We start from the raw sequence: 18,363 nt of genomic DNA, 5'->3' as shown, positions 1-18,363 counted from the left end.
AACAGTTCTGGAGCTAAAGATTGCTGCAGAATGATATTTTGTTAAATAAACTACTGAAATTAATTTTGAGAAAGCGTGGTTATTAAAACTATTTTTCCAATTAACGTAGTTTAGTTTTATTCATATTGTGTTCTATGTAAGACAATTGTATTTCACAGGTATTTGCGAACAGTAACATGTTTTGCATTTCTGTTTGTTTTTTACATATAATGTTCTTTGAATTGAGTGAAAGATGCATTTATTTCTTTTTTTTTTTTGGTTTGTTTTTCATGTCATCGGCAAATTCGTCGTTTGGAGGGGACCTGAAGCTTTTATTTTGAAAAGCACTCAAAAGAGATGACGCTATAATTGCGGAAGTCCGTCCACACGCGGGGGAAAATAAAAGATGATGTAGTCTTCATTTTTTTTAAATGACAGCATGGCATATTGTGACGTAATGGACACAACCGTTGATTCTAAGCGTGCTCCCCCCGTAAAAGTCTTGTCCGGTCAGCTGAGGACGGCGAAGGAGGTGCGTGGGACTTCCGGCGAGACCACGGCCGGCTGGCTCCTCAGGCCCGGGAAGGATCGCTCCCTGTCGGTCTCGCTGGTGTGGATGCAAGGCACCGTGATGGAAGTGCAGCTGGAGCTCAACAGCGTGCTGCTCATGGATGAGACGGGCACGTTCACCGTCCGGGGCATCAACAGCATCCCTAAAGGGAAACCGTGTCTGTGTGCGGGTAAATATTAATTTCATAAGTGATAGAGAACTTTGTTAGAATTTTCATGACTTTTGCTGTCGCTGGACATTGTGTAATTATATATATCGCGATATCCTTATATACTAGTACCTTTGTTTTTGTTCAGGCAGTGAAAGATCCCTCAATAGCAGCCTTCTCATTTCAAGTGGATTTGATGTTAATGCTATTTTTTTTTCAATTACCTGATTGGAATCTTATCAACAAGTGAAAGTGGAAGAATTTCAAGGTGGCTTTTTTGCATCCTTTGACTTTTAAGAAAGCATCCCATGAGGAAAAAAGTTTAGTCCCCCGACATGATTGTTTTTGTTGTCATTTCAAGATTAGCCATCCCTTGTTCAACTTTTTTTTAAATTGTACTTTATACCTAAAATGAACTGGTCTGCTCCTATTCCCCAAGGTAAATACGTCATGGTAATGGGAGTGGTCCATGCCGTCTTCCCGGAGCCAGTGATCCGAGCTATGAAGATGGCCGATCTCTCCGAACAAGCCGCGCTGCACCGACAGATGTGGAAGCTGGAGGTGGAAGACCTGCAGCATGTGCTGGTCGCCAGGGGTGGGTCTCTTCCCTCCGCTGGCCCGTGACAACCAGAAACAAATGGACCTCAGCCAACGCCTCCCATATTCTATGAATCAGCTCATTAGCGTTAGGTAGATCATTTGACAATAAAAGCACAAACAAGTCTACAATTGATCTTAGAAAAAAATCTTTATTTGGCGTACTGTCGTTAATAGTTGAGCCAATGCGTTTTGACGGGGATCGGCAAGCCGCAAAAGATGGCCGTCTGGCACTGTCAATTGCACTGAAACAAGCCTCTCAGATTTATTTTGTTGTCAATGACAGGCTATGAGTTTAAAAAAAAGTAATTATTAGATAACCGTGACCCATGTTGGAGTGAATAAAACAAACTGTTATATGACTGAGTATGGAACATGGGGGAGGGGCTTTACAACTTGCTAGTTCCATCACCCCATCAAGATGAGCGATGCATAGCAAAAAATTGAGGTGTAATACTTCCTCCCGTTTGCAGACCCCTGTTGTCGTCTAGAGCCGCTTTAAAAATAATGTGATCCACACCGGGAACTTCGGAGGCTACCTCAAGTTTTGAGCGCTGCTTCTCTTCCCGTGATCTTCGTTCCCTAATTAGATATCCTAAGAAGAAAACTGTATTTTCCAAAATCATTGTCGTCTGGTGCTATAAGATGGTCTTTTCTGGCTTTGTCCAGTTTCAACAAAAGGACTTGGTGTCTCTCCTTCCACTCCTGCAGCTCCTGCTCGCCATGGGCCATCTTGCAGGACTCATCCTCGGTGCACGTGTCTTTGTCGAACCTGTTCAAACGCACCAGCAAGTGTCAAATGACAAAATTTCATATGAAATGTCCTTTGTGGGAAAGATGGCCAATTCAAATTTTTGGGGGTGATTCACCATATGTTCATACAAAGCTCACCTCTCACAGACTTGGAAAGTCCCGGTGGGGAAACGATACCGCCAGCAGTTGTCATCGTCCTCGGAGTTGAAGACTCTGTCCTTGTGCTTTTCCGAGGTGATGTGCTTCTGCCATTGCTTCTCGCTGTTGCAGTTCTTCCCGCAGAGCCAGCAGTGGTTGCCGGCCTGCACCGAGAACAAAGACGCAAATCACTTTCAGGTCACTAATGTGCAGTGATAAAGGCAAGGATGATCACCGTATTGAAAAGCTGACAGATTTCATAAACGTGTGTAGTTATAAAAGGGAAAAAAGCTACATTTGTAGCAGTAAAACTGAGTTCTTTGCCATTTTTTTCACACTCCCACTTGTGACAGGTAAGGCTTGTATACTATGAACGCTAAACTCCAAGAAATTTGAGTACGGCAACAATACAGTGGTAGCTCTACCTACAAGATGCTCGAGATACGAGGAAAATTGAGCAAATAATTTGCTTTAGATACGAGAAAAAATTCGAGATGTGAGAAAGCCAGGTGGCCATGACCTGAGAGGCTGTTTATCATTGTAGCGCACTCTTTTTTTGCCGCATCCCTTTCGTGTACAACAGATATCTACGAGCACTGAACTATTTCTTCACACGAGTTTCTCCTACACATGGAAAAAAAGAGGGCTTTCTGGGTGATGAAGTATACTCGTGCACACAACACCGATAGCCAATGGCACCCTTTCACAGAATAAAACTTCATTACCCACAATCAATACGTGGGTAGACTGAGCTGTTGCATTTTTTCAGTGTTATTCCTTCCTTGGCCTGTTAGCTCCCGCGATCGCTCATTCAAGACTACTTCTCGTTGCCAAGTGGTCGTGCGTTATCCTATTGTGAGGACATTTGTGTGCATCATTTTCGGAATATTTTGAAGGGAATACAACAGCAAACAGCCCATCAATAGCGAACGTAAGGGTGGAGGCGTGGCAAACAACTAACCCGGCCAGAACGAAGGTAAAAAATAAATAAATAAATAGAATTCAGTTTTGTGTAAAGTTACATTAAACGTATGTTTGAGTGTGTCTGTATATATTAATCCAAGTTAATTTAAACTTGTTTGTTCGGTTACGAGTGCATTGCCGTGGATAAAGCACCGTTCAGCTTGGCTGCAGCCGACTCACCACTTCTTCCATGTAGTCTGTGGGCATCTGGATGGGCTTGCCGTTCTCCCTCCCAGAGACGTTGGCGTTCTCCTCCCCCCAGTCTTCTCTCTGTGACTCCAACCATCTTTCATAAAGCTGATCGAAATCTGCGACTAAATCAAGAACCAAAGCATTCAGTCAAGGTCCATCATGCGAATAAACCAGGCAACTCACTGTTGTTTTCCTTCATGAAGGTCCAGAAATCTCGCTCCTCCGTGCTGTGTGCAAACGTGCAAATGCCGATGTACTGGCACTTTTTGCCAGCGGCCACATGGCGGCAAATCTAAAACGAGAGGAGAAAAAAAATGATTCATGAACTGCTGTGTTATATTGAACTGCTTGTTAAGAGTTTTACCTCAAACTGTGCTGGTATTGGCTTTGTGGCAGGAAGGGCTCTAATTGGTGTCCACTTTTTCCTTTCAATAGAACTAACGAGCACCACTCGCTTGTCTTTGGCCCACCTGTCAGGGAAAACTAGCTTAATATCAGACAACAAAGCTGTCAAATTCCACCCGCGGTTGACCTTACGTGTGCTTTGCTTTAGCTGAGCAATACTTTTGCTGTTTGTCTGCCTCACTTAGCTGCCCATTTCTCCAACATTGGCTACAAACAAACATCATCTTCAAATTTGGAGGTCCGAAACTCCTTTGAACTGAACACTAATGGAAAACCACATAGAAAGAAAAGTTGACACAAGGGCAACAACTTTTTCTTCTTTTTTTAACTCATTTGCTGCAATTAACAACTAGAGATCCATTACAGATGAGACGGGACCGGACGTTTCGTCGAAAGACGTTTGGTCGACCGGACGTTTGGTAGAATGGACATTTGGTCGCCGGGTTCACATGCAATTGATAGATTTTAACATTGAGTGAATAGGGTTAGGGTTAAACAAATGAAAGTCTCGTGACTCAAACCTCGGGACTCGCGAACCCGGCGACCAAACGTCCGGTCGACCAAACGTCCGGTCGACCAAACGTCCGGTCGACCAAACGTCCGGTCGACCAAACGTCCGGTCGACCAAACGTCCGGTCGACCAAACGTCCGGTCGACCAAACGTCCGGTCGACCAAACGTCCGGTCGACCAAACGTCCGGTCGACCAAACGTCCGGTCGACCAAACGTCCGGTCGACCAAACGTCTTTCGACGAAACGTCCGAGTACCCAGATGCGATTACTCCAAATAATCCAATTTATCGTTACTGGGATCCTCTGCTATACAAAATATATTGGACGTCTATGGCCGTCAACACTACAAAAACAGCCACGAGAACCCTAGTGGTTGTTAAATCTGCTTCCTTAGCAAAAATGTTGTATGTCTGAGTATGCTAAAGTTACTGTGTGGTAAATAAAATGTAAAAACAGCTCATTTTCAGAACCTTTATTAACTAATCAGGAGAAATACTAGCCGTCATGATAACAAAATATGTGTTACCTGGGCACGTCGTGGCGCCATTTTTGAATTCCAATATATTGTCGCCTCCTCAACAATACTTTTGTGACTGATACCTGCACGAAAACAAACCATACGTTAACATGAATTCTTAAATAATGTTCATTTTATTTCCACAAAGTTCTGGCAGCCCATCTTACGGCACTCCTGCTGTAATATCCAGACTTTTAGCTCGATAAGGCTATGAGCGAAGAAGCACTCGTCTTCCCTCTGGCATCCGTAGCGCACTTCGTGTCGACACAGCTCAAGGCGGTATAAGGGATTGAACATTCGGATTTTGGAATAGTGGACGGTATTATCCTTCCTTACGTGGACAAGGCACCTAGCAGACAAGTGGAGCAGAAATCCAGTTTTTTTTACCCTCTGCTTAACATGATTAAAATCATTGACTTACTTTTGTTTTTCAAAATCATGCTTCATTTCCGGGTGAGAGCAAAGCGAAGGGTCGTCTTTGTTGGTTTTGCTGATGTTTCTAGGCTTGTGGTCAAAACACACCTGAAGAAAAAAAAACGCTCTTTTAGTCTTTCAATCTCAGACACAAGTCTTCTTTCAGATGAAGAATAACATCTTAAGTCGGTTACTAACTTCGCACAAAAACACGAATATCTCCGGGAGCTCCTGCAAGATTTTGGCCACAGTCAGCCTCATTTTGGAGCCGGCTCCAAAAGTGTCGAAGAGAAGTTCTCGAGATATGAGGCCAATCCGCTCCAACCCCCAGACGTCGATCTCCTCCTGACAGTATGCAAATGTGCAGTAGCCAGGTTTGATACAGTCTTGTCCTGCAGCCACGTCTGAAAAAAAAAATCAGAGTATTTGCAATAATATGATTGTGCGTTCTCAGATATCAAAATACTCCTACTTAAAATAAAGATTCAACATCAGCTGTCATACCTCTGCACATATAATAAGGCCCAACATATTGTGGATTTAGCGGTCTGGGACGAATAAGCCTCCACAGTTTATCGGGCGAACACTTTTGTCGGCACAGTAAAAGATCCTTTTTACATTTGTGCTCATCGGTGTGGAGTGTGTAGTCTAAAACGCCGGTTCCTGTAGGCACAGAACACATTCGGTATGAGACGAATAATGTCCATTTTTCTCCTCTTAAATCAGTGGTTCCCAAACTATCTTACCTGACGCCCCCCTTCTTGCTTCCAGTAGACCCGCACGCCCCCCCCCCTCCCACTTCCTCTTTTGCTCATGTGAACTTATTTTATTTTATTGCATTTATTTCTTAGCATTGTTCAGGAAAACAGATCTCTGTTAATAGAAAACGGGTTGGACCATTGGAGTGACTGCTATAATCATATTTTGCATGTATTTAATGGCAGATATTTGTTCTTTGATTTTATTATTCTTATAATCTATTTAAACATTTTTTTTAGCAGATGACTTCACGCCCCCCTTGAATTCTCTTTACGCCTCCCTAGGGGGGCGCACCCCCCAGTTTGGGAACCACTGTCTTAAATGAAAACAAGACTACAATGCTCACCTGTTTTACTGTAGCAGTGCAAACAGGCCTGTTTGAATTCATGAGTTTCAGACAAAGGGTTCTTGTTTGCTAAAACCGGAGCGCCCTTCATTTCGGGCTTCCACACAGGCATTCCCATCAGGGCTTCGCTGTTGTTCATCTTTAGGCGGAGTTAATATTTAAAACAGTCAAATATGAAAATGTCCCAAGTCATGTCATCAATTGAGTCACAAATAATAATTACCTGCGGTGCGAATGAATGTGCAGAGTAATCTGAAAACAAAGCAGGACATTTGTTAGGGGTCCAATAGCACAGCACATGTACAATTCCAAATATTAAGATCATACTTTTGATACATCACCTAAACGAGCATGAAACATTCATAAAAATTGAAAATTGATTTCAATGCAAGCTTTTTTTTTTTAAAAACTTGAAACTGATACTTTGTAAGCATAACAACACGGAAACTTGAAGAAAAATCTATTTCAAGACTTTTAGCTTTGAAGACAGGCGTCCAATCATCTGGCTCTTTTCAACTTTCGCCGTAGATTGGATTGGATAACTTTATTCATCCCGTATATATATTGGCACTTATCCAAGTTGCCATTTGGGAATATATGGCAAAAGAGGAAGGCTGAGCAATTATACCTGTTTTATATTTATCCGATATGCAGAGATTATCGAGGGTGTCCAGGGGTTTAGCTAGGTTGTTTAAAGTGTCCATCCTGAAACAGGCACTGGATCCAAGTTGGTTAGACAGCAGTGGGAGATTGATCGTGCTTTGCTGGGCGCTGGATAAAATGGGGTTGACGCAAGACGGCATGAGGAATGGACTCGGCATTGAGGAGGTGGCGGGCATGTAGGCCGTCAAAGGAAGAGGGCCCTTCGTTGTGGATGGGAGCTGGGGACAAAAAAATAAATACATTCCGAAATCCAAAAATGAGTCACTAGGAAAACTCAAAAGAGGCAAGAAGAATCATTTAGGCACACAAACCATGTCTGGTTCTGATTCGCCTTGGTCCAGGAAGTCATCGAGGTCGCTTCCAATGATGTCGGAAGTTTGGCTGGTCTCAGACAGTGATGGTGATTTTTCGGTTTGACAACCGTTGGTGAAGGTGCTTGCGACGAGGGAGCCGGGAGAGGGCGTCGACACGGGGAGGGAATCTGACTCAAAACCCGAAGGCTCTGACACAGGTTTTGGCGATATACTGCGACACGGCGGAGGCTCGTTAACCGCCGATTCATCCGGCGGCGGATCGACAACGGGTGTGGGGTCCAAAACACTGTCGTCCAGAGGCACTTATGGACACACGAGAGAAGTTTTTTTTTTCAATTAGTAAATATGACGCCAGTAAAATGTCATTCAGAACGACTATAAAATGTGTAAAGAAAAAAAAAAGTGAAAATGCTTACCAATTTCTGTTTCTATTTCTTCAACTGAAGACGGGTTTTGTGAAACCTGGATGAATTAAGATGCAAAAACGCCATGAAATGAGCCTAGAAAGACGAACTTCATTTGGTATGGTCCAGCGTGTTACCTTGTCACAAGCGGCGTCCTGACGTAAAATATTCAAGCCCGGCTGCAAAAAAAGAAAAACTGTAGACTTTTTGCAGATATATGAGCAATGTACAATGTGCAATATCTTAGAAATCTGTGCAATATTTTAGAATTCACCTAGCCGGGATGTGACTTTTTATACTTTTATACTACTATTTACGTTTTTTTTAACTGGGAAAAAACACTTTGAAAAGCTTGGAGTAGCACCACCAATTTCGTTATACGCAGCTGTGTATGATGACAATAAAGGCTTTTGATTTTATTTGATTTTGATTTGATTACAATATCTATAAGAGGGTCATGTGGGAGGCAACACTTACCTTGGTCCTGACGTAAGCTTTGCGAATTTTCAGTCCCAATATTTTGGCGAGGTCCTCAGTCAGTTGTATAACACTGGGATCCTGAGAAAATAAAAAATACTAAACATTTTAACATAGCTGAATTACACCAGGTACAGCTTCCCAATTCAAGGAGATCCAGTACAAGAACCATGTTAATCAATTGTATTCAAATAATATTCGTGATTTTAACATAAAATTAAAGGGCACCCCTCATCTACTTACCTGAGGCACAGCTAAAGAGCATTTTGCTACAGCATCATAGGCCTCTTGATGCTTCCCCATCTCGTTTAAACACTTGGCTTTCCTATACAGTGCTTTATAGTTGCCGTCATTTAACTGCAGAGCCTTTTCACAGTCTTCTAGTGCTTGGTCGTACAATCCCTGAGAAAGAGACATTACAATAGGATGGTCGTAAATACATTATTGTTACACGTTAAGACAGAATTTACAGAAGAATTTTACAATTGAATCAAAAGTGGACCAGTCAGTCAATTCAACTCATTTGTTCTTACATACAAATTGAATTATGTCATGGTTTGGACACATGGTCTCACCGGAATGATGCATATATACGCGGCAGCTCTATTCGCATGAAGCTTCTCTAGTAAATTAGATGCTAGGCAGACGTCCTCTAACGCATAATCAGCGACATCCAACGCTTCCGTATACATGCTGATGGATTTTTTCCAGTCGCCCTCTTTAAACAGATCATTGCCTTCTCCAAAAAGATTCAAAACAAGATCCTTAATGAACACCTAACAACCAAAAAGAACAACCATGAATAGTTGCGCGCCACAGACAGTCATTTAATAATGTGGATGTATCTTACTTCATATTCATTTCGACTTCCAAGAAATGGTAGTGTTGATCTAGAGTGGAAAAAAAGTGGAAAAAAAAAACTTTGTTACATGACAGTTCTGCTTGACTTAGTTTAGGTTTCGTTTTCTGGAAAACCCACATGACATACACTTGCTATTAAAACTTTAATACGATTTAAGACGAGATCTGACATTTTAGCTCTATCAAATGTGTTTTTTTTAAACCGTTCATTCATCTGATTGTTACCAATTACCAATGAGATCCACACACTAGCAACATTAACAGAGTCGTTTATATAACATCAGGCATTCCATTTGATTTGACTTCTAGTTATTGACACTTACTGAAGAAACTGTAAATCTTTCTGGATCTTTTGCCAGCGACTATTTCTGTCCAGAAGCTCCGTTCTAGACATGACGGTGTTCTTGTGTCCAGATTTGGGTGCCGGTATCTAGAAAAGAACACAACAGCAGGGCATTTTATACCTTTCTGATAAGGGGTGGATTCAAATAGATATGACACTCTTATGATTGACCACAAAGGCTCGATAGAAGGTAAAACATATTTTACTTTGGGAATGTTGAAATGATTTCAACATTCCCAAAGTAAAATATTTTTCCAATGAAATGTCATCCAAGGGTACAAAACTGGTAGAGTTGTGACATGTTCACTTTTGAATTCACTGAATAGGAGTGCCTTACAGTATTTCTGCGATTTTAGGACTCATTTCCTTGTAAACATAACTTTAATCTGGCGAATATGTCGGCTTGATGGTGTGAAACGAAACTCATCGGAATATGCTGTCTAGTTAAAAGATGCCAAAATATAGGCAGACTTTTCGGGGGACAAATCATCACCTGGGTTGTTGCTCTTCACGGAAATAAAATACATTTAATGAAGCGTGCACACAGCAACTTGTAAATAGACGATTATGTACATACTACCCTGAGGAGTTTTTTTTTTATTTATTGTTAGCTATTCTGCTCCCGTTTTAAAACCTATGGGAGCAAATTTTCATTTGGAAATGCAAATTTAATAGCCCGATGGTACATTTTTCCACAAAGTAGATCGATCGCCTCCCCCAAAAATAATAGGCACGCCTTAGATTAAACTAATTCTATTAAATAAACACTAGGGAATTTTTCCATAATTTTTTGTTCAATCATTTTTTGGTCCTGTTTAACCCAACCCGGAAACATCGATGTACACTTACATTAATATGTGTGTAAGCGAAACGAGCCACGAAGCCAACGTCATCCGAGAGGAGAAAGCAATATTATATCGATTTAATAAATACAACACAGGATTTAATACTATGGTAAATACTATGCACTATGGAGTAGCGTCATTCTTTTTCTTCTTTTATTCTGAACAAACAACGATTGTATTCAGCGTCCGAGGGGGTGCTGCCCTCTACAGTGAAGTAATGGACTAGCATGTCAACGAATGTTTTCATGCAGTGTTTTGTTTTTGTCAGTAAATAAATTCAAGTGTATTTAATCACTAGAAATAGCAACATAAATCACGACCTGTTGAAGAAAACAAAGCATTTCTTTCAACACAGGGTAAGTCAAAATGTTTTACATCACAAATCAGCAAGACATAACCAAGAAATAGAAATAAAATCATATTTTAAAAAGTCCTATTAAATCAGTGAGGTAATTATAAACCAAAATATTTCTAACAGGAAATAGAGATACAAACTAAATAAGAAATCCAAAGGTCATACAAATTAACATTTGAGCTTAACAGGTAGTTATTAAAAGGCAGTGATAAGATTTCAACCCTGATTTAAAGTAATTAACCATTTGGGCGCACCTCAGAACCTTAGATAAGAATAATTCAAATTGAATGCCACCTTACCCTGCTTGGTTCTTGTTCTTAGACCACATATCCAGACGACCTAAAGGGTCTAGATGCATTTTGGCCGAGTGCCATTAAATGTTTTCTAGACCAGCAGTAAGATTTTCTAATTAAAAAATAACAGGAAGGCAACGTAATAAATTCATAACCAGCATAACATGAGCCAATTTCCTTGTAGTATTGGCAAGGATTCTAACCACATTAACTACAGCTTCCTGGTTGAGTTTTTGATGACACCTGTCAATATGTGAAGCTACAGCTTCCTGGTTGAGTTTTTCATGACACCTGTCAATATGTTAAGCTACAGCTTCCTGGTTGAGTTTTTGATGACACCTGTCATTATGTTAAGCTACAGCTTCCTGGTTGAGTTTTTGATGACACCTGTAAATATGTGAAGCAACAGCTTCCTGGTTGAGTTTTTCATGACACCTGTCAATATGTTAAGCTACAGCTTCCTGGTTGAGTTTTTGATGACACCTGTAAATATGTTTAGCTACAGCTTCCTGGTTGAGTTTTTGTTGACACCTGTAAATATGTCATTAATTCATCTTCTTTATCCTGGGGTGCTGGAGTCTATTCCACCCCACTATGAGAAGTGGGCTAGGTAGCCCCTCAATTTATTGCCAGCCAATCATAGAGCACAAGGATATAAACAAGCATAATAAGAATAACAATGAAGTGCGCTACAATTTGAGACCTCCTACCAGATGGTATCAATATGCTGGAAAACCAGTTTGGTAAGGAAAGGAATGGTCTAATGATTGTGAACTTTAAAAAATCCACAAACGTGTATAAATATGCAGACTTTTTGGATATGAGCATATTCCATGATGGCCTTTCATCGTGCACTTTTGCTCTTTGCAGGTAGGTTAAATTTACTATCCCAGATAGCAAGATTTTAACATTGGAATATTAATCAAGGTTGCAAAAGGGATTTAAAAAACAACATCAGGTGTTAATATATAGAGTCGGTGAGATAAAACCAGTAGCAGAATGTTGAGTCAACATCTTTTCAGCATTAGTCTACGATTTAGGATTTGTTATGGTGTAATAGTTATGTTTTTTCCCTTTTTATTACATATTGGACTTATGATACAAATTATGGATTCTTTTTTTAACAGTCTCATATGTAAGTATGATAACCATTCTAAACTGATTTTTTTTAGTATTTTTGTTATTAGAGTAAACAGTCTCTGCACAAATTACAAGAAACTGTGCATTTTCCCATGATTGTGTCTTTAAAATGACTCAATTTTAGATGTAATTCTAAAATAGTGGACATCCATTATTTCTATTCAGAGTTTAACTATCTGCACATTTTTTAGTATTTTTGTTATTAGAGTAAACATTCTCTGCTCAAATTACTTCAATTTTATTCTGTATTTGCTGTGTAATCACAATAAAAGTGCATTTGGATTTTCAACTATGTACCCTGACATGAAATCAAGTAGGATACAAATATTAATATTGATGGGTACAAATATTAATGGATATAACTATGGAAAATGCCAAGTGTTTCCCGTATCTGCTTCATAGTTATGAGGTTGAAGGTTTAAATCTGAGTCCTGGATCATTATAAATCAAATTGAATTAAATTGAATGCTTTTTATTGCCATTATGCATGCGTGGTATTATAATGTTGTATCATGTTCACCTAACTTGGCTGTGGGTAACAGTTGTCTCTTAGTTCAGGATGTAGTCCGCCCTTTGCTCACTGTCAACTGAGGTAAACGCTATCTGAAATACAAACAAAATGAGGCTTAAATGCTAAGGAAAATGAATGCATTAAATTTGATTATCTGTAGCGCTTTGTTTTTCACATTTGAAGAGTATTCGTGCCAAGACCGAATGAATATTGATGTCAATCATACCAATTTGTTCATCCTGGGTCTTCCCATCTGTGTTGCAGTGGCTTCGGCTTTTGTAGCGTCTGCGGTCGCGTCCTCGTCCCCGCGTTCTAAAAGAAGTGTCCTTGAGTTGGCGGGAATGATCCAATGCAGTACACGCAGACTGCCTACTGCTTATCTTTTCTACGGGTGCTACTGTGGACTCGGGGGCCGAGGCTGGCCCCGGGACAGCACCGACTGGCAAGTTCAAAACCCCTTCTACGTCCTACCCAATTTCAAAGTTGATTTTACTATTTTCTGGAAATACCGCCTCTGCTGTTCCTGATTCTAGTGTTAAAAAAGGAGTTGACACCCCGTATATAACCCACCTATACATTACCCAGGGTGTGAATTAGTACTTAAGAATCAAATGCCATGTTAAGCTACATCGGTACTTCCCATTTCTACACCCCAATCTTAATCGTTTCCGTCTTTTCTTGTTTTCTACCCATTTTCTGTCCCTGCCCAGAGTCTAAATTTAGTGTAAGACTCACACACCCTTTATCAAAATTCATTTTTCTTTCAGGTGCTGCCAAAGACATGACTGCTGTTTCGCCGAGGCCGAGCGCCTGGGCTGTCGACCCAAAATAGACAGATACAATTGGACATGTAACGGCAGGACACCTGTTTGTGGTATTGTTTGCTTTCTTTCGTATCTACATCTAATCGACAAACATGCCAAGAATCACTGTTGTGCATCCATCTAGGCCAGGGGTGTCAGACTCGGGTTGGTTTGCGGGACGCTTTAACGTCAACTTGATTTCAAGTGGGCCGGACCATTTTAGATATAATATTTCGATTTTTTTTTAATAAATGGATTAAAAGAACTGGATTAAAAAACCTGAATATTCATTTTTTTTATAGATCTAAAACAATGTTTATTTTAGCTTTTTATATACATATATATTTTTACATTTTGCAAAATGACTTTTGAACTAAAAACAGAAAAAATGGATTAAAAAATTACAATTATTGATTTAAAAGGGGGAAAATCAGGAAATTTAATATACATCTATACTCTTCATTTTAATTTGATCCTAAAACAGAAAGTCGGCACTGATGATTTACTTTCCCAGGCCACACAAAATGATGCGGCGGGCCAGATTTGGCCCCCGGGCCGCCACTTTGACACATGTGATTTAGGCCCAGAAATCTTACAAGGCAGCTATTTAGTGTTATTTATTTGTTTTTTTTTTTGCTTGTATTGGATACGTCTATATATCAAATCTAGCATTTTAATTTGCATCTTAAACCGTCAACATCACCAAATTTGTTAGTTTACAAAGGTTTTCTTGATCCATTAATAGCTTTTGCGTTTTAAATGGTGATATGCCAAAATTTATGTGTAAAAAAGGGCATTTTTACAACAGATCTGGTTTGTCTATAAACATATTGGCAACCAATAAGTTAACTTTTTTTTAGGACAACGAGCCATTTAAGTGGAACCCATCTGAACATTATTACATAATATATACTATTACAGTACTAAACTATTTGGAAAAAGCAGAAAATTTCACATCTTTGTGCAATGTTGTTGAACTTTTAAAATTCTATGGAATAAAACATTGCCATTAACGAAAAATACTATCAAATGCAATTTTTGTCTGAGCTATAATTTTGCATTCGCACACTCGTATTCTTATTTTGGAAAGCTTTTTTTTAAAGAAGCAACTTTTTAAAAATGGAATAAAGACACATTCTACTCCCGAATTCTGTAATATTTTTGCCATGCATAATCATTGTCATGTCATTTTTTCCCTGCTTATAGTGAACAAGTGTGTCATTTTTTGCAGATGATACGGATGACCCACGTACGAAGTTCCTCTGTGAGTGTGACCGAGACTTTGCCGTGTGCCTGAGAAATTCGCGCTACAAACGGAGATACTCCTTCAGGCGGGCTCTGCCCTGTGGCTCTAAAGAACCACAGTGTACCAATGCCTGAATTAGACATAAATCTGATCTAATGGGAGTCTACAATCAATGGACACTAAATCATATATCACAATATATACTGTAGGACACAATGAATATATCTTTGTGGGATTAAAAATAACTCTTTTGGTCAAGTATTGGGTTTTTCCTTTTCTATTATGAGCCGGTGAATACCTTTTTTCTTTTTAATTCAGAACTATTTAATTAAATGTATTTGGAGTAATAGAGAAACTGTGTTTTTATTGACTTGGATTCATCCCAGCACAAGGTAATGGTTTCACTTTACTGCTGAAATGAGTTGTATGGAATTTTAGAGAAATCTTATATATGGATATGTTGGAAAAATTGCCAGTAAAACCTATAACAGTTAAAATTTTGGGTGGTCCATGAATATAATAAAGGAAACTGAAGAGTTAAAGTTTGATATGTCTTAATTTTCATTATTACAATAGTGTTAGTAATGGTGGGCAGACAAAAAGGGGAAAAAACTGCTGGTAAAACAGTTTGCTAAACACTGGATAGGCTTAACTGGCCAATAGTGATGCTCAGGAGATTATTCAGACGGCTTCTAAAAAAAGATCTCCACTCAGTTTTACACTCAGAGCGCAGATGTGAGCATTGTGCAGCTCAACAGCCTGCCGGCCTGTCACATGCCATGACTGCCTTTGGCCGGACACTTTTACTCGTTGCAGGTAGGTTGGTTGTTTACCGTCAAGTGTGCTCGATTTTTTTTAAAAAGTCCTTTTAAATATGTGCAAGGGGCCATTGGAAAATAACTCCCTGAATGGGGAACTTTTTGTTTTATTTCAGATTAAAAGTAAGAACTGAAATCGTGCATGATTTTTTTTTTATATGTATGCTTTGCTGGATTAAGAACATGATTGATTATGATGATAAGCACTAATTCGGGCCAATTTGAACGAGGGTGAGATGTGGATTTCCATTGTTTTTCTTGAATGTTTATTTTTTTCACTTTGAGGAGGCTGAGTGAGTTTTTGACACGTGTGGATTGGCTTTTGGTTTGGAAGTGAATTGGAAGTTTAAAAAAAAAATACAAAATGTGCAGTTGGCTGAGGAATAATGACACGACAAGAAACTGAACCTTTTCCCATGATTGTGTCTTTAGAATAACTCAATTTTAGATGTAATTCTAAAATAGTGCACATCCATTATTTCTATTTGGAGTTTAACTATCTGCATTGTTTTAGTGTTTTTGTTATTAGAGTAAACATTCTCTGCACAAATTACTTCAATTTTATTCTGTATTTGTCGTGTAATCATAATAAAAGTGCATTTGGATTTTCAACTATGTACGCTGATATGAAATCAAGTAGGATAAAAATATTTATATTGAAGGGTACAAATATTAACGGATATAACTATGGAAAATGCCAAGTGTTTCCCGTATCTGCTTCATAGTTATGAGGTTGAAGGTTTAAAATCTGAGTCCCAGATAGTTATAAATCGAATTGAATGCTTTTATTGCCATTATACAAACATGGCATAATGTAGTGTCATATCATGTTTACCTGACTTGGGTGTGGGTAACAGTTGTCTGTTAGTTCAGGATGTAGTCCGCCCTTTGCTCACTGTCAACTGAGGTAAACGGTATTTGTAATGCAAGCAAAATGAGGGTGAAATGCAAAATGAAAAAAATGTGCTTTGTTTTTCACGTTTCAACAGTATTCGTGCCACGCCCGAATGAATATGGATGTCAATCATACCGATTTTTTTTTATCCTAGTTGTTCCCATCTGTGTTGCAGTGGTTTGGACTTCTGTAGCCTCTGCGGTGGGGGTCTCGTCCCAGCGTTCTAAAAGAGGGGTGCTGGAGCTGGCGGGAATGATCCAATGCAGTACAGGCAAATCGCCTTTGGCTTACCTTTCGTATGGCTGCTATTGTGGCCTCGGGGGCCAAGGCTGGCCCCGGGACAGGACCGATTGGCAAGTTCAAAACCACTTCTTCTTTACCACGGCTTTAATTGATTACTGTTAAAAATCAACTTTGAAGTACCTGATTATAATGCTTAAAAAAGTGACAGCCAACATTTGACCTACCTCTACATTATGTGGTTATTGGCTTTTGCAAAGGAATTCTTTTCAATGGCTGTTTATCCTTGTCCATGGCAGGCAATGAGTTAAACCAACTTGCACTTCCACACCCAAATCTTAATTGTCTCCATCTTTTTTATTTCCACCACAAAGCTACCATTTACTCACTCAACACACTTGTGGCCAGATGCACCCCCAACCGCGCGCCTGCTTTAAAATAACGTGCGAATCCACCCAACACTTTGGGACCCTCCCAGGAGCCCAAACTCAGTTTAACCCTTCTTCCACGCACTATTTAAATTTGACATTTTTGCCACAGGTGCTGCCACAAACACGACTGCTGCTACGACGGCGCCGAGCGCCAGGGATGCCAAACCAAAACAGACAGATACGATTGGACCTGTGATGACAGGACTCCTGATTGTGGTGTGTTTTGTACTTTTTTCCCCTATTGACATCTAATCAAAAATATGTCAAAATCTGCATCATGCACATTGGCTGCCAATGTTGATAGACGAACCGGATTCACCCAAAATATGAACTGGTTTTTCATTAGCCACATAATATCTTGGCGTGTTAACACTTACAACACTCAAACTAAGCAAACAGATCAACAGCCATTCTACTATTTTTAAAGCTTTAATGTATACATATTAATTTGTATCTACCTTTTTTGGCTGATTGGCTGTTTTCCAGTTCAAATCCCATTTTTTTAATACTATAAATCCAATCCTTGGATTACATCTTACTGTCATACGTGAAATCGAGTTAACGTTAATGCGGCCCGCGAACCAATCCGAGTTTGACACCCTTGCTCTATGTCATTGGGAAGCTAATGTTGCTATGTTAGGCTTGTTTTGTATTTTGTATCCATAATCTGCGTCATCATGTGAAATCCTCTTTTTTTTCTTTTGACTGACAAGTGTTTCACCCTTTTGTAGATGATTTGACGGACAAATGTGAGAAATTGCTGTGTAAGTGTGACCGAGCTGCTGCCAAGTGCCTGAGAAATTCGCCCTACGAAAGGAAATACGCCCTGTGGCCAAATTGGTGGTGTGGTGATCAGCATCCAATGTGCACCATTTACGCCCTGAAACAGAAGTTTATACCAATGGAAGAATACAAGGTTTATAATCAATGAACAGTAAATAACAGGTCTGTACAGTGGTACTTTTAAAGGCTTAATTACTGAATGAGATGTTGATGAATCATGTTGAGGGTGATGTTTTCCACTATGTCACTGAATGATGTGAATGGAAGGGCTTATGTGAAGGAGAGTTGAAGGGAGACTGAGAAAATTAACTTTAAAAAAAATATGTGTATATAAATGATGTCACTGGCTCAGGCGAGCCCTTGGAAAGTGCAGTGTTTTGATTGAACTACCCAAACAAGCCAGAAGAGGACGCCAGATATGTTGACTGTTGGACTCCTATGACGCTTGATTTAAGACGGTTATTTTTTGTTTCTTGAACAATAAGTGATGTAACAGAATGAACATTTTTTTATACTATTTTAAAAATATAAGATGAATAAAGGAAATTCCTCTGGAGTGTTTGCTTCTATAAAAGTGCCATGCCATATGTTCATACGTTCTATAAACTCTAAATGAATACCGGATTAAACGAAACATGAAACGGATT

The 18,363-nt window shown here is 39.5% G+C and overlaps 4 protein-coding genes across 5 annotated transcripts; 3 read left to right on the top strand and 1 right to left on the bottom strand.

The window, feature by feature from the left end:
- Positions 1-347: 347 nt before the first annotated feature.
- Positions 348-2,447, top strand: rmi2 (RecQ mediated genome instability 2). Its single transcript, XM_077619258.1, has 2 exons — positions 348-719; positions 1,138-2,447. The coding sequence occupies exons 1-2, from the start codon at positions 419-421 to the stop codon at positions 1,320-1,322; spliced, it is 486 nt and encodes a 161-aa protein (XP_077475384.1). The 5' UTR covers positions 348-418; the 3' UTR covers positions 1,323-2,447.
- Positions 1,428-11,094, bottom strand: zc3h7a (zinc finger CCCH-type containing 7A). Of its 2 annotated transcripts, none has more exons than XM_077619256.1 (23): positions 10,856-11,094; positions 9,337-9,443; positions 9,003-9,042; positions 8,728-8,928; positions 8,396-8,554; positions 8,153-8,233; positions 7,813-7,854; positions 7,688-7,733; positions 7,269-7,573; positions 6,923-7,175; positions 6,518-6,546; positions 6,295-6,433; positions 5,694-5,852; positions 5,388-5,593; positions 5,197-5,297; positions 4,943-5,124; positions 4,785-4,858; positions 3,879-4,009; positions 3,706-3,811; positions 3,525-3,633; positions 3,330-3,463; positions 2,187-2,350; positions 1,428-2,067 (listed from the first exon to the last, which is right to left on the bottom strand). In XM_077619256.1, the coding sequence occupies exons 2-23, from the start codon at positions 9,405-9,407 to the stop codon at positions 1,878-1,880; spliced, it is 2,922 nt and encodes a 973-aa protein (XP_077475382.1). In that variant the 5' UTR covers positions 9,408-9,443; positions 10,856-11,094; the 3' UTR covers positions 1,428-1,877. The 2 variants fall into 2 exon arrangements, with proteins under 2 accessions (XP_077475382.1, XP_077475383.1); XM_077619257.1 differs by lacking the exon at positions 10,856-11,094 and adding an exon at positions 10,206-10,365.
- Positions 11,095-11,561: 467 nt separating this feature from the next.
- LOC144088682 (phospholipase A2-like) lies at positions 11,562-15,095 on the top strand. Its single transcript, XM_077619259.1, has 4 exons — positions 11,562-11,719; positions 12,765-12,942; positions 13,268-13,374; positions 14,535-15,095. Exons 1-4 carry the CDS (start codon positions 11,683-11,685, stop codon positions 14,681-14,683), a joined length of 471 nt encoding a protein of 156 aa, XP_077475385.1. The 5' UTR covers positions 11,562-11,682; the 3' UTR covers positions 14,684-15,095.
- Positions 15,096-15,276: 181 nt separating this feature from the next.
- LOC144088787 (phospholipase A2-like) lies at positions 15,277-18,278 on the top strand. Its single transcript, XM_077619448.1, has 4 exons — positions 15,277-15,365; positions 16,438-16,615; positions 17,043-17,149; positions 17,665-18,278. The coding sequence occupies exons 1-4, from the start codon at positions 15,329-15,331 to the stop codon at positions 17,862-17,864; spliced, it is 522 nt and encodes a 173-aa protein (XP_077475574.1). The 5' UTR covers positions 15,277-15,328; the 3' UTR covers positions 17,865-18,278.
- The last annotated feature ends 85 nt before the right edge of the window (positions 18,279-18,363 follow it).

The sequence above is a fragment of the Stigmatopora argus genome, chromosome 14 (assembly GCF_051989625.1).
Source record: "Stigmatopora argus isolate UIUO_Sarg chromosome 14, RoL_Sarg_1.0, whole genome shotgun sequence".
NCBI classification, from domain to species: Eukaryota; Metazoa; Chordata; class Actinopteri; order Syngnathiformes; family Syngnathidae; genus Stigmatopora; species Stigmatopora argus.
Note: the sequence above shows the minus strand (reverse complement) of the source record. Positions and strands in the feature narration are given on the sequence as shown.

Bases quoted from the DNA above. Each gene is read 5' to 3' on its own strand.
- zc3h7a (XM_077619256.1), bottom strand. From the start codon at position 9,407: ATGTCTAGAACGGAGCTTCTGGACAGAAATAGTCGCTGGCAAAAGATC. The intron at 7,574-7,687 runs GTAAGCATTTTC...TGTGTCCATAAG, and splicing joins AGAAATAGAAACAGAAATTG to TGCCTCTGGACGACAGTGTT. The intron at 5,853-6,294 runs GTGAGCATTGTA...CTGTGCCTACAG, and splicing joins GCACTGCTACAGTAAAACAG to GAACCGGCGTTTTAGACTAC.
- LOC144088682 (XM_077619259.1), top strand. From the start codon at position 11,683: ATGATGGCCTTTCATCGTGCACTTTTGCTCTTTGCAG. The intron at 12,943-13,267 runs GCAAGTTCAAAA...TTTTTCTTTCAG, and splicing joins CCCCGGGACAGCACCGACTG to GTGCTGCCAAAGACATGACT. The intron at 13,375-14,534 runs GTATTGTTTGCT...CATTTTTTGCAG, and splicing joins CGGCAGGACACCTGTTTGTG to ATGATACGGATGACCCACGT.
- rmi2 (XM_077619258.1), top strand. From the start codon at position 419: ATGGCATATTGTGACGTAATGGACACAACCGTTGATTCTAAGCGTGCT. The intron at 720-1,137 runs GTAAATATTAAT...CTATTCCCCAAG, and splicing joins GAAACCGTGTCTGTGTGCGG to GTAAATACGTCATGGTAATG.
- LOC144088787 (XM_077619448.1), top strand. From the start codon at position 15,329: ATGACTGCCTTTGGCCGGACACTTTTACTCGTTGCAG. The intron at 15,366-16,437 runs GTAGGTTGGTTG...TCTGTGTTGCAG, and splicing joins GACACTTTTACTCGTTGCAG to TGGTTTGGACTTCTGTAGCC. The intron at 16,616-17,042 runs GCAAGTTCAAAA...TTTTTGCCACAG, and splicing joins CCCCGGGACAGGACCGATTG to GTGCTGCCACAAACACGACT.